The sequence below is a fragment of the Canis aureus genome, chromosome 16 (genome assembly GCF_053574225.1).
Source record: "Canis aureus isolate CA01 chromosome 16, VMU_Caureus_v.1.0, whole genome shotgun sequence".
Lineage (NCBI taxonomy): Eukaryota > Metazoa > Chordata > Mammalia > Carnivora > Canidae > Canis > Canis aureus.
In genome coordinates this window covers 9163981-9191107 of record NC_135626.1, presented here as the reverse complement: position 1 = coordinate 9191107, position 27127 = coordinate 9163981, and the positions used below count along the sequence as shown (strand labels likewise).

The window sequence follows — 27127 nt, the reverse complement described above, 5'->3', positions numbered from 1 at the left end:
CAAGCATTGGAGAAAGTGGAGTAGTCAATAAATGAGGGTAGGACAAAATAGCCATTTTGGGGAAAAGCTCACTTTATCACGCTAGTACCAAATAAAGCCCATGTGGATCAAAATGCAAAATACTAATGGACTAGACTTATAACCATACTTCTAAAAAGATACCCTTTGGATATAATTATGCCAAGTGTAAAAAAAAATGTATATATCAGGAAAGAATAGTTCATAGGAGCACACTGTGATCAATTACGCTTAGCTTAGTCTTTCAGATAGGTAAATACTGTTATGCAATGGGCATTTTTAATGCCTCGTTTTTTTAAAAAAAGAACAAGTTTATTTATAGAACAACCAAAGGAAAAAAGAGTCCCCAGATTTAGGGACTCTTGATAAGCTGATAATATTTATATCTTGTATCTACTGTCTTATATTTTCTATTTAGGTGAACTGTGTGTTGAAGCACTTTGTCGGATGGAACAAGCTAATTGCTCCTTTCAGGTTTTTGACAAACATCCAGGCATCTATCTGTTTTTGGTCCATCCCAATGAAATGGTGAGTATGAGTGGTAGGCAATGAAAGGACATAGGTTTTGCACATAGCTCGCTATAATAGAGAGTTTGGGGTATATTTTGTTTAAAATATTAAACTGTTAAAAAGTGTATAATCATAGCTCTCAAAAGGTAAATGTTTCTGTGGACCAGCAATGGAGCAGAAACAGAAAGTGACCAGTGGTGGAAACCTGTAGGCCTAGGTGGCTGTAGGTAGCTGGGGATATAGTTTGTCAGGCTAATAGGAATTCAGTCAAGGCCTGTGCTCAACATGAAGGTGAGAGACTCCCCTGCCTGTGCAAGAAAGTTGCAGAAAGTATAGCCAGGAGCCCTCTGGGTCTGGCCTTGTACAGCTGTATAGAAGCAGGTCCAGCTGAGCACCCAGGACCTGGGCCCTGCACTCACGGGCTTCGAGACTGATTCTGCAGTGTCCCTTAAGTGACCATTGGTTGGGAGTTCTGAGCTGCTAGTGTTAGAGTGCTGAATGAAGTACTTGAGAGAGAAGAATTCAGATGTTGTTGGGAATATATAAAATTGATAGAATACTGTGATAAAGTTTATTAATTAAAAAAGAAACCCACTAAGATCAAGGAAAGTGAATTGATCAATAACTTGGACTAGGTAGTATCAGTGTGATAGGGTTGGCAGGCAAGAAGATGATGAAAGACGCGAAAGTATGCATGCTAGGTTTTCAACTGGTTAGGGCAAAAAAGCTAGATAGTGACTTATTTCAAATGATGGATTTATTTTTAAAATGCTTTAAAAGAAATTGCAAAAAAATAGTTCATACATATAAACAGGTTTAAACATAACAATATTTAATGTAAGAAGGCTGAAGTTGTCAGTTAAAAGACAAGACTGGATTACAAAAGAAAATCCATATCTTTATTTCTAAGAAAAGCGCACCTAAAACATAGGGTACAAAAAGGTTGATGTAAGAGATGGGAAAACAATAGGCAAATACCTAAACAAAGCAGTGAAGCTATTGTAATATCAAATAAAACAGACATTTAGACAAGGATGGATAAGGTTACTTACTACATAGGAACAAAATTTAGTTCATCAAGGCCATATAGCATTTTTAAATAAGTAATATGCTAATTAAAATAGCCTCAAAAGACGCAGTTATTGGTAGAACTACAAGAAGGGATAGTAGATTCGTTATTATAAAAGATTTCCACGTCCTTTTTTTCAGTATTGAAATCAGTAGACAAAACAAAATCAAAAACAAAAAAACCCCAGCAAGAAAGGGAATATGCATATAGACTAGTTTACAAACATAGCTTAATAGATATATATGTGAGCTGGGCATCTAACCATTTTTTCAAATATATGTTGAACATGACAAAAGTGATCACATAGCCATGATAAATTTTTTTTTCTTTTTTTTTAAGATTTTATTTATTTATTCATAGAGACACACACACACACAGAAAGAGAGAGGCAGAGACACAGGCAGAGGGAGAAGCAGGCTCCATGCAGGGACCCCAATGTGGGACTTAATCCCCAGACTCCAGGATCATGCCCTGAGCTCAAGGCAGGCACCAAACCGCTGAGCCACCCAGGGATCCCCAAGATAAATGTTTCAACACATTTCAAGGACTGCCATGATCTCTGATCATAACACAGTTTATATAGAAGTTAATGAAAAGATGAATGAGTTTCCACATTTTGAAATTAACACATACTAAAAAAGAAATCATCAAGACTTAAGAATATCTAGAACTGAATCATAATGAAGATGCTACATAAAAAAAATTATAGGATGTAGCAGAAGAGGTGCTTTCAGGAAAATTTATATCTTTAATTATGGAAAAGAAGAAAGCTTCCAAATTAATAAGCTGATTATTCATAATAGATTATCCTGCTTTTATGTATGTACTCCAGAAAAAGAATACTCTTAAATTTATTCTATGAAGCCATTATGATACTTATAATAAAAACAAAACACCTAACACATTAAGGGTAAATTATGGTCATTAATGTAGATACAAAAATCCTAAACAAAATACTAGAAAATTTGTAAAGAGAATTTCACCTTAGTAACAAGTTAAAAAATCCATATGTTAGATACAGAAAAACCATTTGATAAAATTCAATGCCCATTCAGATTAAAAATGCTTATCAGATCGGAACAGAAGGGAATTCTAAGATACCTGAAGAAAACATTATCCAAATTGACTTAACTTTTAGTGAATCATTCTTTTTGTTATTTTTTTTTATTTCTTATTTTTTAAAATAAAAGAGACACAGGCAGAGGGAGAAGTAGGCTCCCTAGAGGGAGCCCAATATGGGACTTGATCCCGGGATCAGAATCTGAGCCGAAGGGAGATAGTCAACCACTGAGCCACCCAGGCATCCCGTGAAGCATTCCCTTTAAAATCAAAAGTAAAAAAATTAAAATGAAAAATCAAATCAAATCAAAAGTAGACAAGGGTGTTCACTATCACTTTTTGTAGTGTTGGCTTTTTGTCGATGCAATAAAAAAAAAAAAAGAAAATGAAATTAAGAGGCATTAGAATTTGAAAGGAAGAAATAAAATCCTATAATTTGCAACAATAAGATCATTTACATAGGAAACCTTGAAGAATCTACAAATTTTGAGAAATAGGTGTTTATTTAATAAGGTAACTAGATAAAAGATTTTTTTTTTTAAGATTTTTATTTATTTATTCATGAGAGTCACAGAAAGAGAGAGAGGCAGACACAGGCAGAGGGAGAAGCAGGCTCCATGCAGGGAGGCTGATATGGGACTTGATCCCAGGACTCCAGGATCACACCCTGGGCCAAAGGCTGATACCAAACTGCTGAGCCACCCAGGGATCCCCAAAAGATGTATTTATAGAAGTCAGTAGTCTTTCTCTACACAGTCAGCCAAAAATTAACAAAGGTAAGTTTCCATTTATTACAGATTGACAAAAATATTAAATACCCAAGCATAAATCTAACAGATATAAAACTTCCACAGGAAAAATCACAGAACTTAATTAACAAATGAAAGGAAACCTATATAAGAAAGACCCTGTGTTCATGGATAAGAAGGTTTAGGGGGATCCCTGGATGGCTCAGTGGTTTAGCGCCTGCCTTTGGCCCAGGGCGCAATCCTGGAGTCCCGGATTCGAGTCCCAGGTCGGGCTCCTGGCATGGAGCCTGCTTCTCCCTCCTCCTGTGTCTCTGCCTCTCTCTCTCTCTCTCTGTCTATCATAAGTAAATAAATCTTAAAAAAAAAAAAAGGTTTAGTAACAAAGATCTGGTCATTTGCTCCAGATCTATAGATTCAGTGTTTTAAATAAATTACAGCAGAGTTCTTTTTTTTTTTTTTTAACAGCAGAGTTCTTGATGTAACATATTAAGATGGTTCTAAAACATGTATATAGAAGAGGAAGGATCCAAAGTTGCCAAGTTGTTTCTGAAGACTAGGGAGACTTACTATGAAACTATGGTAATTGAGACCGTGTGATATTAGTGTGCAGACAGACACTTTGGCCAATGGAGTAGAATAAAGACTCAGATTCACTGATACTTAGATCTTTGGTATTTGATAGAGATGATACATAAGATCAATGGGAAAAAGGAGTAGAAATGGAAATATACAAAGATATCTCTATGGGGAGAATCATATATATACATTCACACACACAGACATACAGATAAACATTTTTTTAAAAGATTTTTGTTTATTTATTCATGAGACAGAGAGGCAGAGGGAGAAGGAGGCTCCTTGTAGGGAGTCCAATGTGGGACTCCATCCCAGACCCGGGATCACATCCTGAGCCAAAGGCAGATGCTGAACTGCTGAGCTACCCAGGCGTCCCGAGAATCATATATTTGAATCATATACTTAAATCATCATGTATTTAAAAACTCTAAATGGATTAAATGGCAAAAATAAAATGGCAAAAGTCTTGGCAGAAAATACACATATATGTCATTTAGATCTTAGGGCGAGATCATTGGTAATGAAAGGAAGGTTGATAAATGTAACTATATCAAAATTAAGAACTTTTATCAAAAGACATCTTAAAGTGAAAAGACAAGTTAAAAATTGGGAGAAGCTATAAATAACACCAAAACCCCAGAAAGAAAAATGGAAGAAGACCTGAACAGGCATTTTCCTGGAAGAGAAAGCACCTGTGGCCAATAGACATATGAAGGAAAATTTGACATTAATAACAAGGAAATAGTAAAACCACAGTGAATATTCTGTGGTATGTGCGAGTTTGATGCTACTAGTATTAGGATGTGGATCTGTAGGACCTCGTTATTGCTGGTAGAAGTGTAAATCAGGGCAACCACTTTGGAGAGTAGTTTAGCTTCATCTAAATTTGAATATTCATATGTCCTGCGATGCAGTAGTCTCATAACTGAGTGTATATGTAAGAGAGAGATACTCTTGAACATTTGTAACAGGAGGCATATATAAGACATTTCATAGCACACTACTCAGAATTCACAAAACTTTCGAACAGCTGGGATGCCTGGTGGTGGAGGATCCATGAGTAAACTGAAATACCTTAACACAGAATGTCATGTAGCAATCTAAACAAACCATCAACTTGAAACAATAGGTGAATCCTGGTAATATAATATTAAGGGAAATAAAGTCTCTAAAGATTTCATATAGGAGGAAACCCTTTTTATAAAGTTAAAAATAAAACATTTATTTAGGAATATAGCTAGATGCCATAACTATTTCAGAAAACAAGCAAGGAGGATGAGGAACATGTTATTCGAGATGACGGTTACCTCAGGTTGGAAGGGGCAGGAAGATAGGGGGATGGGCCCCATATAATTAGATGCGTGTTATGGTAAATAGGGCCTTAGTTTTGTATTGGATGATGAGTTTATGGATGCATGTTGGATTAGTAATAAAATTTAAACGTGGGCTATGATGCATAGACCAAAGATGAAAGTGTGTCATAAATGAAAGATTATAGTCTTAATTTTGAGGTCTTCTTCCCTAACCCTCATCCAAAAAAGATGTCAGCAAAAGACTTCAATTTCTGGCAGTCTATTGTCTCTGTAAATTGAAAAATATTGCTCCTTCAGAACCCTTATATATGCCAGATAAAATATGACAGGTTTTATATGCTTGTCCAAGAAGGCAAGAGTGTAATGGACAGGGAACTGGAACCCAGAATAGAGGTGGACAGTGAAGCCACAGCCACCCAGAGAGGCATTAGCCAAAGTTGGTAAAACCTAAAAGTGTGGGTTTAACAGATGTATAGTGAGGCATTGGGATAGGGAGCTAGAGGCTCTACCATAAAACAGACTTTTGATGAGCCACACCTTCAGTCAAAAGGATAGTGGAAAATAATTCCGGGTGACAGAAATATGCCTGTCTCTGAAATCCGGGTGGGGAAAAAAAGGCTTCCATGAAAATTTTTAACCAAAGCCCTCTCTTCATAAGAGAAGTTCCTGTTTGCATGATACTTGCAGAAACCATTAGCAGCTCTTTCCAGAGAGACACATCATCAGCTGAGTCCTTGCCAGTTTCCCACGGATATATCCCAACTAATGGTGCCAAAATTAAAACAACAAAACTACTGTGCATGAGTGGTAATAAAAATAAGCAAGTGTACCCAAAGAATTCCTTTATTAGAATGAGCAGATACAGAATATCAAGTGCTTCAATAGGAGAGAGGCTTAAAACCCATTATCAAAAGATCCAGGAGTATTTTTTTAAGGATTAATTAAAATATGTAAAAATGAAACCAATTAAACACTTGGATTGAGTGGCTAGTTAAGTGTGGCTGAAGAGAGAATTCATGAATTTGGAAGGGTGAATAGGTTACTTAGCCAACAGACAAAGGGGTAGAGGGGGGAAAGCTGAAAAGGGCAGGATACAGTGGGAAGGTCTAATCTAGTTCACTTTGTTGGGAACAATATAGAGGCGATAGTGGTGTGTTACAAAGCCAGTGAAAGACTAATAAGCCTGCACAGAGATCCTGAGGTGGAAAGATAAAAGAAAAACCCACACCAACTCACACTATAGTAATACTTGAGGACACTGAAGACAGGGAAGTCTTAAAGGAGCCAGAGAAAAGATTGCCTACAGGTGAGCTACAGTTAGCTTCTCAGTACAAGAGTAAAGCTAGAATGATAGTGGAGACTGTATCTTCCCTGTGCCGAAGAATGGTAGCTGTCGGATCTGGAACCAAGTGCACAAGAGAGAAGGGGAAATAAAGACCTTTCAAACTAGCTGGGGTGCTTTGCCACCAGCAGTCTCTGTGCAGAGTTAATGTCAAGCCTTTTCACGTCATTTGGACAATCCCAAGAATTCCATGACATGCCGCTTGTTTGGTTATGGGTTTTTCATGACAGTAAATATTTAGGTCCACTGTATTTCGGATGCACTATTGCATAGTTTCTGGATGCCAGCTCATTTTAAACCTTAGAGCAACTCTAAGGCAGGTCATGCCCACATCTCATAGATGAGGAAACCAAATCAGACTTGTCTAGTCACACAGGCTTGTGTGTGGTGGTCTGGGTGTATAGATGGGCAGCTGAACTCCAGAACTACTAGCTTTGGTTTTGTAACTGTTTGGAAATACCCTCACACTTTGAGAAAATTGTCAGAAAATAAAAACAGTAGAAAATATTATGTTTAATCTTAGGCCATAATCACTAATTGTTAGTGTTTCACTCCATTCAGTTTATCATTTGCTTTCAAGTTATACAGCTTTTTTTCCTGAACCATTTGTGTTTTTTTTAAAGATTTATTCATGAGAGACACAGAGAGAGGCAGAGACATAAGCAGAGGGAAAAGCAGGCTCTCGCAGGAGAGCATCCCTTTCCTGAACCATTTGAAAGTTGCTTGCATCCATCAGTGTGCTTTACCCCTAAATACATGCTGTGTATATCTGAAGAAGAGGCGCTTTTCTTTCTGTAACTACAGTGTTGTTACAAGCTTCAGGGAATTGAACACTGATCTAGTAATGTCCATCTTCATTTGTACTTTGTGCCCTAGCATTCTTCGTAGCTCTGGTGTCCAGTCCAGGATCAGCTTTTATACTGGACCGTTTCTTCAGCCTTTGTCTTTGATGACATTTCTAAAGAGCATAGTCATCCCTGCCCCCACCCCTTTTAAAAAATAGAATGCTCCTCATTTTGGGGTTGACTAATATTTCCTTGTCTTTAGAGTCAGGTTATGCATTCCCAATTGGGATATTCCATAAAAGTGATACTAGGTCCTTCTCAGAGTTGTCCTATATAGGTGCATGCCGTATCATTTGCCCATTGTGGTTACGTTAATTTTGATCAGCTAGTCAAGATGTTGTCATGTTTCTTCACTGTGTAATCTCTTTTTCTTAGATACTGGAGATCACAGAACTGTCCTCCTCATCATAGTTTTCTCCTAAATTTAGTGTTACTAAATTTATGCTTTTGCCTGAACCAGTTTTTCTAAGATTGTAAAATAATTTTCCAGTCCCAGCACTCTACCCCTTTGCCAGTTAGCACTTGACATTGATTTTACTATAATCAAGAGCTTTTTGCCTTTTTCTCATTTATTTACCTATTTATTACAGTGTAGACTCATGAATTCCTTTGTATTTTTCCAAAAGCTTAAAATTCATTACTTACGATCATATCTATTAGCTCTATGTTTTTCAAACTTTTTTGACTGTAACCTATAATAAAAAATGTTTTTCTTTGGGTATGCATGTAAATATGCATATGTAATGCAAACATTTCCTAGAATAATTCTCCATGCAGGATGCATGCTGAAATTTATCTGTATTTTCTTTATTTGATTAATTTATTTTTTGTTTTCTTTATTTAGTTTTAAAAGATAGGTTATGATAACTAAATTTAATCCATAGCCCACAAGAAGGTTTTATAAGATTAATTACTATCGAGAGAGTATGCATGCACACGCATGGGGCTGGAGGGAGCAGAGGGAGAGGAATAGAGATTTTTTTTTAAGATTTTATTTATTCATGAGAGACAGAGAGAGAGAGGCAGAGTCACAGGCAGAGGGAGAAGCAGGCTCCATGCAGGAAGCCCGACATGGGACTTGATCTTGGATCTCCAGGATCAGGCCCTGGGCTCAAGGCGGCACTAAACCTCTGAGCCACTCAGGCTGCCCAGGAAGAGAGAATCTTTTTTTTTTTTTTTTTAATTTTTATTTATATATTCATGAGAGACACAGAGACAGAGACACAGGCAGAGGGAGAAGCAGGCTCCATGCAGGAAGCCCGATGTGGGACTCAATCCCGGGACTGCAGGACCATGCCCTGAGCCAAAGGCAGATGCTCAACCACTGAGCCACCCAGGCATCCCAGGAAGAGAGAATCTTTTTTTTTTTTTTTTTTTTTTTTTATGATAGTCACAGAGAGAGAGAGAGAGGCAGAGACACAGGCAGAGGGAGAAGCAGGCTCCATGCACTGGGAGCCCGACGTGGGATTCGATCCCGGGTCTCCAGGATCGCGCCCTGGGCCAAAGGCAGGCGCCAAACTGCTGCGCCACCCAGGGATCCCAGGAAGAGAGAATCTTAAGCAGGCTCCATGCTGAGCTTGGAGCCCAACTCGGGGCTCCATCTCATGATCCTGAGATCATGACCTGAACCGAAACCAAGAGTCGGGCACTTAACCGACTATACCACACAGGAGCCTTTAGCCCATGAGAAATTTAATATCACTTCCCTGTGTTATATTGACATTTAGAAATGACTTGATTTCTTTTGAGGCTCCATTTCCTCTCCCCCTTTTAACTTTCTATTATGGAAAATTATAAACCTACAAGAGGAGAATGGTATAATGAAACCCCATACATCCCATCACTGAGTTTTAGGAATTAGGAATACATGGTCAGTATTCTGTTCCTCTTTGAATTACTTAGAGCAAATCTTAGACATTAGAGCATTTCATCCATAAAATACTAAGTATCACCATCATACCTAAAATAATTCCTTAATATACATCTAATCAATGTTTAAATTAATGGAAGTGACTTATCTCCTAAATGTATTTTTAGGGTTAGTTCAAATCTGGATAAAATAGGGCCCAACCATTGCATTATTAGTATCGCAGGTCTTTTAAAGTCTATAGAGAATCCTGTTTTTTTAATTAGGTTCTTACTGCTTGTAGACCATTGTTTGCTGAATGAAGTAGTGAACATGTTATGCCTTTAGGTTCGGCGTTGGGCTATCCTCACTGCCAGAAATTTGGGAAAAGTGGACAGAGATGATTATTATGACTTGCAGGAGGTTTTGACTTGCCTTTTTAAAGTCATCGAGTTGGGGCTTTTGGAAAGTCCAGACATTTATACTTCTTCTGTCCTTGAGAAGGGTAAACTGATTCTTCTGCCCTCACACATGTATGATACCACCAACTACAAAAACTATTGGTTAGGTAAGTATTGTTCCTCCACAAATATATCTAGCATTTTTCCATAATTCTTAATGAGTATTCCGCAAAGGATGTAATTTCTTTGTGATCTGATCAAGGATTTCATAGTTCCCAATTCGTGTTCTGTTGTTAAATTGACTTAGCCATTACACATTATTGTTTTTAAACATTATTTATCCTAGAAGCCATCTTCATAAGAGGTGCATGTTTGGGTATGGCAAATCTCCTATGTAAAGCAATATTACATATAACAAAATCTTAGTATAGCAGTTTATTTTAGGGGCTTGATATATTTTAAAGAGATTTTCCCATCTATAAAGTATCTCCTTGGTTGGTTGAAAGAAGTATTAGCTTGGTTTTCAACAAGTTCTATACTGATTCAACAATGTTCTACCCTACTTTGCTGCTTCTGAGTCTTATAGTCATGGGCCTTTGGCAGTGATTGGTACTCAAAATATGGTGATCTTAAAATTAAAGGCATCTTAGATTTGAGGATATAGAAATTTTGTGGCAGTCACCTTAGAAATTGTTTTCTAACGAAGTTTGTACCATTTTCTCTCTTGATTTTCAAATCAGTTTAAAGTCCTGTTACTTGGGAGCAGTTGTGTATGAATATCTAAGACTTAAATGTTTGAGGAGTTGGATACTGGTTTGCTTCATTTTACCGCCTTGTGTTACTCTTTTGCCAACTGAACCAGAGAAATCATGAAAGCAGTGTTATTTAATCAAGTTAAGAAAACTGTAAATGAAAAAAAGAAAGAAAACTGTAAATGATCTTACAGGTATTTGCATGTTGCTGACCATTCTGGAGGAGCAGGCCATGGACTCACTGTTGCTGGGCTCAGACAAACAGAATGATTTTATGCAATCAATACTTCACACCATGGAGAGGCAAGCAGATGGTAATAACTTTTATTTGCTAACTACTTCTTGAATACTGTAAAATGCTAGTGTCATTTTAAGAATTTGGGAGTACAATGTGGAGAAAAGAAGTATGAACATTTGTTTGGTTAAGTCACAGATTCAGATTTTTAAATTGGAAGGGACCTTTAGAGTTTAATTTCAATACCTTACCTTCGTAAAGGAGGAGACAAGCCCAGGGAAGTTAACTTAAACTGTTTCATGTTGAAATGGCCAGTTAGTGGTAGAATCAAGACTAGCAGATAAATTTCTAATGACATGGTAGTCAAAATTGTAGAGAAAGCCTCCCCTGTTCCAGTGTCTTCCTTTTTCTTCATTTCACTTTGGTTCTCTAGGGTTCCACTGTCCAGCATGGTGACTATTAGCCAACTGTGGCTATTTAAACTTAAGTTAATTTTAAGTTAAATAAAGAATTCAGTTTTGCAGTCCCACGAGCTATACTTTGAGTGCTCAGTAGCCACATGTACCTGGTGGCTACTGTATTGACCAGTGTGGATAAAGAATATTTCCATCAGCGCAGGAAGCACTCTTGGACAGTGCTATTTAGATAGTCTAGAAAATAGGGTGTAAAACTTGTAATGTTTATTATCATACCTTAACTTTCTTGTGCTCATGGTTGTATCAAGCTGATCAGGGAGGATCTGTACTGAATATTTCTAATCTTGATGAAATGAACAAAGGTCAAGGATGCCACATCCTGTGTAAACATAATATTTCTCCCCCACATTCACTTCTCTTTAGACAACTCCAGCGTAGATATAAACTCATCTGTGCAAGATTCTAAAAGAACTGTGTAAATGTTAATAATCTTTTTGATTGCATTTATTTTCTTGCTAGATTATTCTTGAAGTTATTAGTAATTCGTTGTCCAGCATTTACTACATTAATAGTTCGTTTCTTTTTGGCTTGCCCCTACAATACTGTCTTTTCCTTTAATCCAGCTCCCCTAACATTCCTCAAGATGAAAGTTCTCTCTTTTTAAGAAGCCTTTCATAACGGTCTTCACCTAACTGATGACTTTGTTCCTTACTTGAGAGCTTACTAGGCCTAAGATACTGTGTCGGTTGTAGCAGAGAATAAGAGAGTGTATGAGAAAGTCTACACAAATGCCTATGGTAAAGATAGTAGAGTTTAAGACCCTTGAAGGAAATAAAGCAGAAAATTCTGCAATGACCGGATAACCTATCATCAGGAACTGAGTGAGAGCACCTGTGTCAGAAGAGTGCTAGAGAAGAGTGACCAGGGAACGTTTGATGTAGTAGGAGCATATGAGCTGGGCTTGAAGGATGGATAGGATTCTGAGAGGTGTTGGCTAATAGTGAAGACATTCTGGTTCTGACTTGGGAAAAAGCCAGCTATTTTTGCTATAACATAGAGTGCTATGATGAGAGTATGAAAAATAAAGCTGGAAAGAAATAGTAGAATAGGATGTTCTCTAAGTGGATGACTGAGGACTTTGAATTTTCTTGGAAGACATTAAGGAACAATTGAAGGCCTTTGAGTAGGGCAGTATTTTACTACTGCATACCTGATAGAGAAGAGGGAAAGGACTGGAGGGGAGTAATGGAAATTCTGACCAATTGGATGAAAAGTACATAGCAAAGCCAAGTTGAGATATAGATGGATGAAATGTGTGTGTATCTGCCTAGCCTAATATTAGCTAAGGGCTTCAGTCCTTTACAGCAGCCAAATGGGATACATCATTCAGATCATGCTAAACCAGAATTTCTGGTATCATGGGCTTTTATTCAGTAGGAAGGATTGTTTCAGGTATAACAAAGAGGGTAGGGGAAGTGAGTTTACCTACAGTATCTCAATTTGTTCCCCATTAAAACATTTCTTAGAGTTGTATAGTATCGAATGAAAAAAATGCAAAAAAGGTTTTTAAAACCTGTGGTTGGCAGCACTTTAAAGTACTTGCTGCTTTGCTTTCAGTTTTATTGCTACCCAGATAAAGAATGCTTCATTCTCAGTATGTTTTAATATCTTTTTCTAATCACTTTGTGTAATCCAGCAATTATTTCATTGTATTTCAGATGATAGTGTGGATCCTTTCTGGCCAGCGTTACACTGTTTCATGGTGATTCTGGATCGCCTTGGATCTAAGGTCTGGGGTCAACGTATTGATCCTATTGAGGCATTTCAAACCATTATCAACAATGTAAGCTACAATAGAGAGATCCAAAATATACGGAACAGCTCTGTAAGGTTAGTTCAGTTAATGCATCAGGATTTTAAAGAATAATCCCAATGAGGAAATCTGTTGTAACTGACTTAACAATAGGGTTTTTTTTGCTTTTCTTCTTCATTTCAGTAATTTCTATTTATTCTTACTCTTTAAGGACCAAGTTAGAGCCGGAGTCATATTCGGATGATATGGTGACTTGCAGCCAGATTGTATACAACTATAATCCTGAAAAGACCAAAAAGGTATAAAACATTTTGAGAATTCAGATGACCCTGTATTGCCTTTATTATTGTGTAATTGATATTATAGATAGTTAAATTACTGATGTTATGATAACATCATTGTACTGAATCCATTGCTGCATAGTGGCTTTCTGATTGAACAGATGTATTGTGCATGGGGAAAATGGACTCTCGGTACAGGGTGCACGCTCTGGAAGATTAAGGGCAGTTAGGAAGGGTGGAAAGGTTGCAGGATGGAGGAGATAAGTAACATGACTAGAGTCAAAACCAGCAAATGGAAGGAAGACCAGAGTACATAGAGGTGTACTCATGAACCCTTGACCTTGACATTGAACTGTGTTGTCCATTTCTTGGAAGTATGTGTATAAATGTGAACCAAAATAGGAAAACTGGGCTGTGTATTTTCTTGTTTACAGCCATGTGTTAAACCCATCATGAATGCTGCTTGCTTATCTGACGTCAGTATTTCTTTGATTTTAGGATTCAGGGTGGAGATCAGCCATTTGCCCAGATTATTGTCCTAACATGTATGAAGAGATGGAAACATTAGCCAGTGTGCTTCAATCAGATATTGGTCAAGACATGCGTGTTCATAACAGCACGTTTCTGTGGTTCATCCCTTTTGTTCAGTCCCTAATGGATCTTAAGGATTTGGGTATGGCTTACATAGTAGAGGTTATTCATCATCTGCACTCCGAAGTCAAAGATGTCCTCAACCAAACAGATGCCATATGTGACAAAGTTACTGAATTTTTTCTTCTGATTTTGGTGTCTGTGATTGAGCTGCATAGAAATAAAAAATGTTTGCATTTGCTGTGGATTAGTTCCCAGCAGTGGGTAGAAGCTGTTGTAAAATGTGCCAAGCTTCCTACTACGGCATTCACAAGGAATTCTGAGAAATCATCTGGAAATTGCTCCAAGGGAACAGCAATGATCTCATCTCTGTCTTTGCATTCAATGCCGTCAAATTCTGTACAGCTGGCTTGTGTGCAGCTGATTAGAAGTCTCCTTAAAGAAGGTTATCAGCTTGGGCAGCAAACTCTATGTAAGCGATTCTGGGATAAGCTCAACTTATTTCTGCGTGGAAATTTATCTCTAGGTTGGCAGTTGACTACTCAGGAGACCCATGAATTACAAGCTTGTTTAAAGCAAATTATTAAAAACATTAAAGTCAAAGTACCTCAATGTAGCAATTTTGTGGATCTGAGTCCTACATGTAAAAGCTCTCCTGTATCTTACAATAAAGAAGAAAGTGAACAAATAGAGAGGAAGTCTAAAAAAGACCTTTTCTGTCTGGAAAACTCCAGTCCAACATTTCCTAAAGAATCAATTAAAGCTGAGATGTATCAAATGCAAGAGAACATACTGATTAAAGCAAGTAACACCATAGAAGAGGATAATGAACAAAATTACATAAAAGATTTGAAGCTAGAAGATCTCTCAGCCGAGTCATGCATAAAGCAGAGTAGTAAAAGCCTTTTCACTGAAAGAGCTCAAGATCAAGTTAAAATAAGTACAGAGAAGCCGAAGTCTGTGAAAGAGAATTGTACTTCAAGAAGTGTACTGCAGAATTTTACTTCAAGAAATGGTCCAGAAAGGGCATGTGACAGAGGAATAATAACACATTTGTTGACCGATTCCAGCACCGATTCTCTAGAGAAGATGTCCACATCAAATGAGGATTTCTCTTTCAAGGATGATGTTCTTGGCAAAACCTCAAAAACAAAAATTAAGTCACAGAAAGATGAAATCTGTGCTAAGTTATCACACGTAATAAAGAAGCAACACAGGAAAAGTACTTTTATCGATAATATTGGTAATTTAGAGGAAAACCTGACTGTATCTAATGTTGACAATTTCTATTCAGGCGATCAGAAAGGGGATAGCTTCATGCACAGTCTCTCTTTAGACCCTAATGGCATTCTAGATGATAAAAATGGGGAACAAAAATCTCATAAGAGTCTATTGCTGAAAAAGAAACAGTTAAAGAGTGAAGAGTTTGATATCTTCTCTTACCATGAAAACAGCTATCAAATACAGGAATGTCATACTGATGATAAAGATTTGGTCTCATTTACAGAAATGACCAATACTTTTGTGAAGAAAACTTCTCCCTTCAAAGATCCTGTGACTGTGACTGTTCTTGAGTCAAGAGATAAGGAAATTAGCAAGAGTACCAGTCCGGTATCTTCTCACTTGAGAGAACGCATTCCTGGCCTCAGTCCTCAGTCTGACACCTTAACAGATTCTCAGATAGACAGAGACCTCCACAAGTTATCTTTAATAGCTCAAGCCAGCGTTATTAAGTTCCCATCAGATTCAACTCAAAAAAGCTCCTCCCAGCTACGAAGAAAAGTAAAAGACAGATGTTTCCTGGCCGACCAGAATAATACTGGGGAAGCCTGTTGGGGCCAGGTTATCATTATTTCAGATTCTGATGATGATGATGATGATGAAGAAGAAGAAGAAGAAGGAATTCTGGGTTTTGAGAAACCTATAAAACAAGATAAAATAGGCATCAAGAAAGGATATCTGAAGCAGCATACTTCAATAGCTAGTACGAATGTGGAAAAGAAGCTAATGAAGGAAGAGGAGACCCTTCTGCAGTTTGAGGAATCAGATTCTCAGTTTTTTGAGTTTGAAAGTCCATGTGAAGTGTTTTCAGTTTGGCAAGATCAGGAACCCGACAAGAATTCAGTTCAAGAGGGTGAAAAAAATTCACGTTCGACTGACATAGCTGATCTCATGAATGATTGGGGTTATGAGACAGATTATGTATCTGAAGAGGTTATTAAGAAAGTAGCAGAGGGCATTGAAAAACATACAGAACCACAGAGTAGTTCTGTTGGGGAATTTTGTAAAATTGAAGTAAAAAAACGTAAGAGAAAACGATTTGAGAAACCTGTGGCTGAAGATCCTGTACGGCCTTCATCATCTGAGAGAAATGAGGACCAGCCTGATATTCTTAATGGGAGAGGTCTGACTGAAAATGATTTAAAAAATAGGGACCTGAGGATGGCAAGTCCCAGTTCAAGTGCTCGTAGAGACAAAAACACTACAGTTTCACTAAAGAAGTCTTCTCCAAAGCTTCGTACTTATTCCAAACCCATTAGGAGAGTCCCACTTTCTAAAACTCCCAAGAAGACACATTCAGATACCAAAAAAGGACAGAGTAAAAATTCTAATTACATAAGTTGTAGAACAACTCCTGCTGTAGTTCCACCGAAGAAATTTCGCCAGTGCCCTGAACCAACTTCGACAGTTGAGAAACTTGGCCTGAAAAAGGCTCCTCGTAGGGCATTTGAGTTGTCCCAGCGATCTCTAGATTATTTAGTTCAATTACGTGACCACGGCAAAACTGTTGGAGTGGTTGATACTAGAAAAAAGACAAAGTTAATTTCTCCTCAGACTCTCTCTGTCAGAAACAATAAGAAACTGCTGACCAGTCAGGATCTTCAGTTTCGAAGGCAGATGAGACCCAAATCACAACAAAATAAAAAAGGACTTTTGGATTATGAAAGTAAAGAGACTACAAGAGCAGGTCCTCGTCCAGCACAGAATTCTGACATACTTGTCCCAGAATCCGATAGCTCAGATTATAGTTCTAAAGGAGGAACTGAGGTGGTTGCTAACAACACTGGGAAACAATTAATAAAATGTGTGTCTTCGGAACCAGAACCCATAAAAACAAAATGTGCCTCTCGAGTGACTGATGATACTTGTCTTTTGAACCAGTGTGCCTCTGTTGTGTTAAATGGAAGAATACCAACAAATGAAGTCATTGTCTCTCCATCAGCAGACCCCTTAGCTGGAGGTGACCCAACAATACATCATTTAGAGTTGGCAACTTTGAAAGAGGGAGAGCCTGAATACAACAGTGATACAGAAGATGAGAATATATTTCTAACCCAGCACCATCCTGAAGATATGGATTTATGTTCACAGATGGAGAATGGTAATGAGAAACTCATTGAAATAGTTCATAGAAGAGATACAGCTCAGGTGGAAGAAGATTCTGTAGGTCAGCCTCAGTTGGCATCGTGGAGTAGCACAAAATGTAAGTACAAAGATTGTGTTGAAACCCCGGAAAACCAGGGTGAATACTGCTCAAAACACTGTGAAGCTAAAGCAGCAGATGAAGATGTATTTCGTAAACCTGCCTTGCCTCTTTCTGCATCTAAGCCTTCGAGACCTTCCACTGCTAAGATTTTTAGCTCCAGCAGCACGTCACGAATTGCTGGTCTTTCCAAGTCTTTGGAGAGTTCCTCGGGGCTTCCACCAACTCTAAAAAATAAGTCAAATGGGGGACAGGCTATTTTGAAAGCCCCACAGCCTGTCTCTCTATTGTCTCCAAAGGCAGTGGGTGAAGTGAAGAGTCTGTGCAATGTTCTTCATCCTCAGACTCCAAATAATTCCAACAGGCAAGGTTACAAACTGACATTTGGTGAAAACAAATCTTTCTCAGCTTCCTCTCCAGTAAACATTCTCTTGTCATCACAGTCCATTTCTGACACCTTTGTCAAAGAGATCTTAAAATGGAAGTACGAAATGTTCGTCAACTTTGATCAGTGCGGGCCCCCAGCAAGCCTTTGTCAGTCCATCTCAAGACCTGTGCCTGTCAGATTTCAAGATTGTGGAGATTATTTTAATGTTTTCTTCCCTTTGATGATATTGAATACTTTTGAAACCGTAAGTATATGTTAATTGTACACCTGCCCAGACTTTGAAGTTCCTTCCTTTTTTAAATTTCAATAGTAAGTAGAGTATTGTTAAAATAACTGCCCTCGTTTTGATTTAGATGTAGCTCTTAGATTACATGTTGAATGGGCATTTTTGCCAGATGTCGTCCTAGATGCCGATGATGCAGAGAAGCACTCTTAACCTCTGCCCTTCTGGAGCTTCTAGGCACAATTCAGAGTGCTAATGAACCAAGTCCAGAAGTAGCATGGGAGTAAGTGTTTTCTGATACAGAGGGAAGGGAAGACTTCTCAAAGGAGATAGTCTTTCTTTTGCATTTTTTTTTTAAAGATTTTATTTATTCATGAGAGAGGCAGAGACACAGAGGGAGGAGAAGCAGGATCCATGCAAGGAGTCCAATGTGGGACTTGATCCCGGGATCACGCCCTGAGCCAAAGGCAGACGCTTTAACCACTGAGCCACCCAGGCGTCCCTGCATTTATTTTTAAAGTAACAGAGACCTTTACTGAAGTTTTCTTGAGGAGGTGGCCCTGAATAACACAAAGCAGTAAATCCTAAATTTCCCTTTATGTATCTGTCTTCCCAGCTGCTTACTCATCTTAGCAGTTGCTCTCTCCCTTTAACTGCCTCCCCTACTTCATTGTATCCCATTCTACTACTTCTGTCTTCGTTACTCCTCCTGACTGGGATCGCCCCACATAAAATGCAAGATTCCCAGTTAAATTTGAACCTCAGAAAAGCAGCTAATAAATCTTCAGCGTAAGTGTCCAACTGCGTTTTGAAAGATGGCTTTGCTATTCTCAAAGTTGGCTAGGGATCAGAAGTTAGATTTTTACTTTTTCAAGTTATTTTAAAAAAATAACCTGAGTGTGTAACAACCTGAGATTCTTAAAAACCAAGAACACTGAGGTAAATATTTATGTATTCATTTACCTGCAAGATATTCGAGTGCCTGATAGGTGCCAAGTTTTATTACAGGCCTGGGGAGTAAAGTGGTAAATGTGGCAGACAAGGCCTCTGCCTTCTGGATGTGATCGTTCCAGATCAGGAGAAGGGCTCTTGTGTGATCCAGCACAAAAAGGACAGGGCACTGCTGACAGGAATGTCTGACAGCCTCTGCAAGGAGTAGTATTTACACTGAGACCAGAGTAAATAGAAGGAATCAACCATGGGAAGCATATTCCAGGCAGAGTGAATGCAGACACTAAGGTGAGGTCAAGCTTAGTGTGTTGAAGGAAAGAAAAGGAAATGTATTGCAGGGGAAGGGGCAAGTATACTACATAAGGTCATCAAAGAAGTCGTGAATATTTGTTATAAAATTTGAATCAAAACATCCTTAAAATGGGACTTCTATATTCAATTTATGCCCCTAATTTTAGCCATTGTTTTAAAAAGACTTACTTTAGTAGCATTTCAAAAGCATTAGAAACTATTCAACAAAGGATCTTTAATATCTCCATAAAATAGGAGATCCCTGGGTGGCTCAGCGGTGTAGTGCCTGCCTTTGGCCCAGGGTGCGATCCTGGGTTCCCGGGATCGAGTCCCACGTCGGGCACCCGGCATGGAGCCTGCTTCTCCCTCTGCCTGTGTCTCTGCCTCTCTCTCTCTGTCTATCATGAATAAATAAATAAAATCTTTAAGAAAAAAAAAATCTCCATAAAATATCTCCAACAAAGTGAAATACTGACTTAGAATTATTTTCTTTCCATAGGAAATTTCTTGGCTCAGTAAACAGCATATGTAGTTAAATAAGTTGGGAAAAATAAGTTTTATTCATTCATGAAGCTTAGTAATTTTTATTGTTGCTGGAAAGCACTAACTCACTGAGAAGCCATTCACAGCCCTGATATTTGGGACAGATGTATTTTTTATTTCTTGTTCCCTGAGTTAAGAGGTAATCCTACAAATCTCTATAAGGTTTCTTCCTTTCAGGACATTTTTGTAACTCTAGCTTTTTCAAAACAGAATAGGCACAAGTTCCATTTATACATACACAAAGGTTTTTATTTTTTAAATTTATTTGAAAGAGCACGAGAAGGGGCAGAGGGAGAGAGAAGCAGACTTCTCAAGGAGCAGGAAAGCCCAGTGGCTCTGAAGCTGGGCTCAATCCCAGGACCCCGAGATTGTGACCTGAGGTGAAGACAGATATTTAACCAAGTGAGCCATCCAGGCACCCCTTATGTAGTTTAAAATAGTCGAATGCTTTTGTGAAAAATGGCAGGCACCCCTTACCTCCTCAGTAACCAGTTTTTAATTATTAATGGATCCTTATGATATTTACTTCCGTATTTCTAAATAATAACACATCACTGTTTTGACTTCTTAATTTTTCAGTTTTAGGCGTCTTCTTTTGCTATAGGTAGTACTTTTTCTTCTAGCCCTGTATTCTCACACAACTTTGCTGTTCCCTCATCCTCATTTTGGATTTGTCTTAGGATTTTTAGGTCAGTGTTTGTCATTTTGACTTTATAAAAGTGTACCTACAGCTAAGTCCTGTAAGTATGCTACTACTTTTCCTTTCCTTCCCAGCTCTTGGTTTTCTCTGGATTTATTGTCTGATTTTCTGTATGCTTAATATAACTAAATTAGCTTCAGACTCTTTTGGATGTTTAAATCTCTCATGATCAGGTACATGAGGTAATCTGAATTTCATATTCTTGGTTTATGATGGTTATCCTGAAGTACTCACGTTCTTCATCCTGGGGCTTGCATTAGCCACCGAGCCACCCAGGGATCCCTGAGAATAAAATGTTTTAATAGTCACTTTGAAAAAGAACAAGCAGCAGGGACACTCATCTTACATAAAGATATATTTCAAAGCATAGTAGTAGATAAGAGAGGGGCATAGGGGCAGACAGCTCACTGAAATGGAAGAGAGAGACCCTTTGGCTCCTGAGACCTAACTCTTCCCTGCATGTATGACAACTTAGGATAAGACTAATAGGCCGCCACAAGTCAGCAGGGAAAAGATAGATAGTACTGGGAAAATTGGCCTACTCCAGCAGAAAAAAATTAGCCTAGATCACTGCCTTACAGCACATAATTTCAATTAACACATATATTTGAAGGGTAGAATTACATAAGTTAGAATAAACTATCAGAAAATACGTCAATTTAGGTGACTAAAGTCTTAAAAAACCCAAAACATCTTAACCACGAGATGAAAAATACGGATTTTACTCTGTCAAAGTTAGGAAATTTTCAGTGAAGGACCCCATATTCATAGTTAACAGATGGGAAGAAGAGTTAAAATATTCCAAAAGTGACAAGAGACAGAATATTTAAGAAGCTTTTGGAAATCAAAAAATACAGGGAATATAATAGGAGATGGTTAAAAAATACAATTAGTCCACTAGTCTTCCAAGAGAAGACTAAATGGTAACTACATGAAGAAGGAAAGTATGTGAAACTAGCTAACAGGGTGGTGAGCCAAAGTTTGTGATCCCTGCTGGCTTCTTAGTCTCACATGGGGTGTAATCACCAGGAGAACGTTCCTGTGCCCCTCCATAGGGATCTGTAGGTCTTAGGATGTTATTTATAGGATTGTTTATGGAATTGGAACCAGTTAGGATGGATGAGTAAAATAGGAATTCCAACTGCCATCAGTAGCAAAAGACTCAAGGATTGATTGGGGAAAAAAAAAAAAAAAAAACTCGTACCTACTAGGATGCATTTTAATAGCTTTATTGAGGGACACCTGGGTGGCTCAGTAGTTGAGCATCTGCCTTTGGCCCAGGGCGTGACCCTGGAGTCCTCGGATCGAGTACGGCATCAGGCTCCTTGCATGGAGCCTGCTTCTCTCTCTGCCTGTGTCTCTGCCTCTCTCTCTTCGTGTCTCTCATGACTAAATAAAATCTTAAAAAAATAATAGCTTTATTGAGGTATAATTTACATACTGTGAAATTCATCCTTTTAAACTATACAAATGAATAATTTTGAGTAAATTCAGTTTTATAGCCATCACCATAATCCAAGTTTTAGGCATTTCCAGTAGCACTAAAACCATCCCTTGAGCCCATTTTCAGCCATGCCCATTCTGCAGCCCACCCCCTGGCAGACATGAATCTACTTTGTGACTCTGCTGTTTTTGGATATATCTAATAGATAAAATGATAAAAAAATGTGACCTTTTGCATTTGGCTCCTTTTACTTAGCATGATATTGAGGGTCATCCATATTGTTCAGGCCTTTTTATTGCCAAATAATACTTCATTGTATGGATAAAATTATGTATGTTTTTCTAGTCACAGTTGATGAATAAAACATGGGTTGTTTCCAGGTTTTGGCAGTCAGGAATGATGCTATGAACATAGAATAGAATGTACCTTTGGGGATCCCTGGGTGGCGCAGTGGTTTGGCGCCTGCCTTTGGCCCAGGGCGTGATCCTGGAGACCCCGGATCGAGTCCCACATCGGGCTCCCGGTGCATGGAGCCTGCTTCTCCCTCTGCCTGTGTCTCTGCGCCTCTCTCTCTCTCTGTGACTATCATAAATAAATAAAAATTAAAAAAAAAAAAAAAAAAAAAAGAATGTACCTTTGAAGGTGATTGTTCAGACTTGCCATACTGTAGGCACTCTGGATGTGGAAGTAAGTGATGCAAACTGTACCTGTGTTGGACCAGAATCTGACCTCACTAGCAAATAACACAAATCTAGTGCTCTGCCACATAATTAATTGCTGGAGAATCTTGGTTGGTTAACCATTGTGCAGAAGCAGCTTACCACAAGTAGTCTTTGGTAATAAGTCTCATCATTGTTGAAAGTCAATTGTAGTTTTAAGTACTCAATAACTAAACTGTTAACATTTAGATAAAGCACATAATTAAGCCCAAAAAGTAATTTCTGTTAGGTGGATTTTCTTTTTTAATTGAAACCTGAAAGCACTTACTTACACAAGTAGTTTACTTTATAAACTTGGGGTTGTCCTCTTTATTTTTTAGAAGATCCTCAAGGACGCTTCTGAGTTTAGGTTTTAGGAAAGGATTGGGAGATAAGTGCAGAGAGTTTTAGAAACTGGATGGCTAATGTAACACATTGATTAGAATTTGTGACAGACCTAGGTCCTGTGGACTTGTGAAATGGCCTGGCTGGGAAGTAGCATCATCTCAGCTATCGGCTGTCCGATAGTCCTTTAGGCTTTACTGGAAATGCTTGATAGCTACACTGCATTCCCACCAGTAATGAGAGTTCCCATTGCTCCATGTCCTCTTCAGCATTTGGTGGTGTCAGTGTTTTGGATTTTGGCTATTCTAATAGACATTTAGTGGCATCTTCATTTTAATTTTCATTCTGGATTTTGGACATTTTTTTCCATTGTTCTTGCCATTGTATATCTTCTTTTGTGAGGTGTCTCTTCAGGTCTTTTGCCCAGTTTTAAGTGATTTTCTTATTGTTGAGTTCTCTGTTTTAAGGGTTCTTTATAAATTTCGATAATACTCCTTTATCAGATGTATCTTTTGCAAATATTTTCTCCTAAGTCTATGGTTTCTCTTCTCATTCTCTTGACAGTGTCTTTCCAGAGCAGAAAATTTTAATTTTAACAAAGTCCAGCTTACTAATTTTTTCTTTCATGAAATATGCCTTTGGTGTTATATCTGAAAACTTGTCACCATACCCATAATGTTTAGGTTTTCTCCTGTGTTATCTTCTAGAAGTTTTATAGCTTTGCATTTTACATTAGATCTATGATTATTTTTGAGATAGTTTTTGAGAAAAGTGTAATGTCTGTGTCTACCTTTATTTTTTGGATGTGGATGTCCAGTCGTTCACCATTTGTTGACAGAGACCATCTTTGCTCCATTGCCAAAGATCAGTTGACTGGAGTCAGATCATTTATGGAAGTCTATTTCAGTGCTCTCTGTTCTGTTGCATTGATCTACTGTTCTTTCATCAGTACCACATGTCTTGATTACTGTAGCTGTATGGTAAATCTTGAAATTGGGTCTTCTGACTTTATTCTTCAATATTGGGTTAGCTACTCTGGGTCATTTGTCTCTCCATATAAACTTTAGAATTCAGTTTTTTGGTGACTTACTGGGATTTTCGTTGGGATTGCATTGAATTTACAGATCAAATTGGGAAGAATTTTTTACATTTTGACAATATTGACTCTTTATCCAAGAACTTGGAATATCTCTCCATTTATTGAGTTCTTTGATATTTTTCATCAGAGTTTTGTGGGGTTTTTTCATGTAACTCTTAACATGTATTTTGTTAGATTTATACTTAATTTCATTTTAGGGAGTACTAATGTAAATTGTTATATATTTCAAGCTCCACTTATTACTAGTATATATGGAGTATTGTATTTTACCTTATATTCTGCAACCTTACTAGTCTATTGATCATATAGATTACATTAACTGATTTTCAAATGTTGAACCAGTCTTACGTACCTGGATTGATCCCACTTGGTTGCTGTGATGTGTAATTTTTTTTTTTTTTTTTATGTTGTTGGATTCCATTTGCTAATATTTTGGTGGGGATTTTTACTTCTATGTTGGTGAGAGATATGAGCTATAGTTTTCTTTTCCTGTAATGTCTGTCTGGTTTTAGTATTAGGGTAATGTTGGCCTAATAGAATGAGTTAGGAAATATTATTCTGCTTCTGTATTCTGGAAGAGATTGTAGAAAATTGGTATAATTTCTTCCTCAAAAATTTGGTAGAATTCACCAGTGAATTCAGCTGTCCTAGGTGTTTTTTGTTTTGGAAGATTCTTTTTTTATTGATTCTATTCTGGATGTGGGCCTATTCATGTTGCCTGTTTCTTTTCTTTTTTTTTTTTTTTTTTAAGATTTTGTTTATGAGAGACAGACACAAGCAGAGGGAGAAGCAGGCCCCACGCAGGGAGCCCAATGTGGGACTCATTCCCTGGCCCCCAGAATCAGGCTCTGGGCTGAAAGGCTCTAAACCCCTGAGCCACCCAGGCACCCCCCCCCCTTTTTTTTTATGTTGTCTGTTTCTTGTGTGAATTTTGACAGATTGTTTCTTTCCAGGAATATGTCCATTTTACCTGCATTATCTGATTTGTGGTCATAGGGCTATTCTTAATATTCCTTTATTATCTTTTTCATACCTGTGAGATCTATAGTCCTATCTCCTCTTTCATTGCTGCTGTTGGATTTTTTTTTTTTTTAAGATTCATGAGAAACACAGAGAGAGGCAGAGACACAGGCAGAGGGAGAAGCAGGGAGCCCGATGCAGGACTCAATCCCAGGACCCCGGGACCACGCCCCGGGCCGGAGGCAGGTGCTAAACTGCTGAGCCACCCAGGTGTCCCATGGAAATTTGTATCTTGTTTTTTTTCTTGGCCTGGCTAGAAGGCTCATCACTTTTATGATCTTTTCAAAGAACCAGCTTTTGGTTTCTTTGATCTTATTGATTTCCTATTTTCAATTTCATTGATTTCTCCAATTTTTATTATTTCTCTTTTTCTGCTTGCTTTAGATTTAATTTGCTTACTTTTTCTAGTTTCCTAAGGTGTAATCCTAGATTACTGATTTTAGATCTTCTTTTCTAATATATGCATTCAGTGTGGATTAATTTCCCTCTAAGCACTGCTTTTTGCTACATCTCACGAATCTTCATAACTTGTATTTTTTTTAAGGTTTTATTTGTTTATTTGAGAGAGACAGAGACCGCATGAGCTGGGGGGGGAGGGGCAGTGGGAGAGGAAGAAGCAGTATCCCTGCTCAATCCCAGGACCCTGAGATTATGACCTGAGCCAAAGGCAGAGGCTTAACTAACTGAGCCACCTAGGCGCCTTTTATAAGTTGTATTTTTCATTTTCATTTACTTCAATATATTTTTAATTTTTTTCTTGAGATTTATTCTTTGACCATGTGTGTTGTTTAATCTCCAAATATTTTGGGTTTTCCAGTTATCTTTTGTTGATTTCTGGTTTAATTCTGTTGTAGTCTAGAACAGACAGTGTGTGATTTATTCTTTTAAATTTGTTAAGGTGTGGATTTTGGCCCCAGATGTGGTCTGTTTTGCCATGTGAGCTTGAAAAGAAAATATAGTCTGCCTCTGTTAGTCTCCAGATGTCATTTATTTCTGGTTGATGGATGGTGCTTTTGAGTTGTGTCTTTCCTAATTTTCTGCCTGTTAGATCTGCTCATTTCTGATAGAAAAGTGTTAAAGTATTTATTTTTTTCTTTCAGTTTTGTGTTTTGCCTCACCTATTTCGATTCTCTGTTCTTAGGCACATATATATGAAGGCTTATTATGTCTTCTTGGAGTATTGACGCATTTATCTTGGAGTAGTGATTTATTTGTCAAGCACATGATATCCCTCTTATCCTTAATAACTTTCCTTGCTTAAGGTCTCCCCCCCCCCTTTTTTTTTTTAAGATTTTGTTTATTCATGAGTGGCAGAGAGAGAAGCAGGCTCCACGCAGGAAGTCCAATGTGGGACTCAATCCTGGCACTCCAGGATCATGCCCTGAGCCAAAGGCAGACACTTAACCACTGAGCCACCCAGGCGTCCCTTTTTTTTTTTTTTTTTTAAAGAGAACTCTGCTCTGTTGGAAATTAATATAGCTTCCCTCCTACTCGCCCTCCCTTCCTTCCTTCCTTCTTATTTAAAATGTTCTTTCTGGGGATCCCTGGGTGGCGCAGCGGTTTGACGCCTGCCTTTGGCCCAGGGCGCGATCCTGGAGACCCGGGATCGAATCCCACGTCAGGCTCCCGGTGCATGGAGCCTGCTTCTCCCTCTGTCTATGTCTCTGCCTCTCTCTCTCTCTGTGTGACTATCATAAATAAATAAAAATTAAAAAAAAATTAAAAAAATAAAATAAAATAAAATAAAATGTTCTTTCTGTTGACTGTTAGAAAATGTAGATAAGTTTTTTAAAAAAAAAATACTATCTGGGCAGCTCTGGTGGCTTAGCGGTTTAGTGCTACCTTCAGCCCAGGGTGTGATCCTGGATGAATGAATGAATGAATAAATAAAATCTTTAAAAAAAAAAGATTAAAAAAAAAAAACCTATCTGGTCACTTACTAGCTGTATTGTTTTGGGCATGTTATTTCAACTGGAAATGGAATCTACTAGCAGGTGGAGTTGTGTTAAATACATGTAGATTGCCTCATGTGATAACTATTCCCTTTCCTTTGATTAGTGTTAGTATGGTTTATCTTTCTCTGTCCCTTTACTTCTTTTTTTTTTTTTTTTGAGATTTATTTATT

At 37.9% G+C, this 27127-nt stretch overlaps 1 protein-coding gene across 13 annotated transcripts in view; it reads left to right on the top strand.

The window, feature by feature from the left end:
* The window catches only part of SETX (senataxin), an 80222-nt gene that overhangs the window by 9752 nt on the left and 43343 nt on the right, over nucleotides 1-27127 (top strand). For all 13 annotated transcript variants that reach the window (XR_013353937.1, XR_013353935.1, XM_077851177.1 and 10 more), the window contains 6 exons: nucleotides 437-546; nucleotides 9676-9895; nucleotides 10675-10794; nucleotides 12850-13021; nucleotides 13156-13243; nucleotides 13724-17932. Coding sequence is in view for 11 of the 13 variants with exons in the window: in XM_077851177.1 (XP_077707303.1) it covers nucleotides 437-546; nucleotides 9676-9895; nucleotides 10675-10794; nucleotides 12850-13021; nucleotides 13156-13243; nucleotides 13724-17932 (4919 nt within the window). In the remaining 2 variants the exon portion in view is untranslated. The remainder of the gene's footprint in view (nucleotides 1-436; nucleotides 547-9675; nucleotides 9896-10674; nucleotides 10795-12849; nucleotides 13022-13155; nucleotides 13244-13723; nucleotides 17933-27127) is intronic.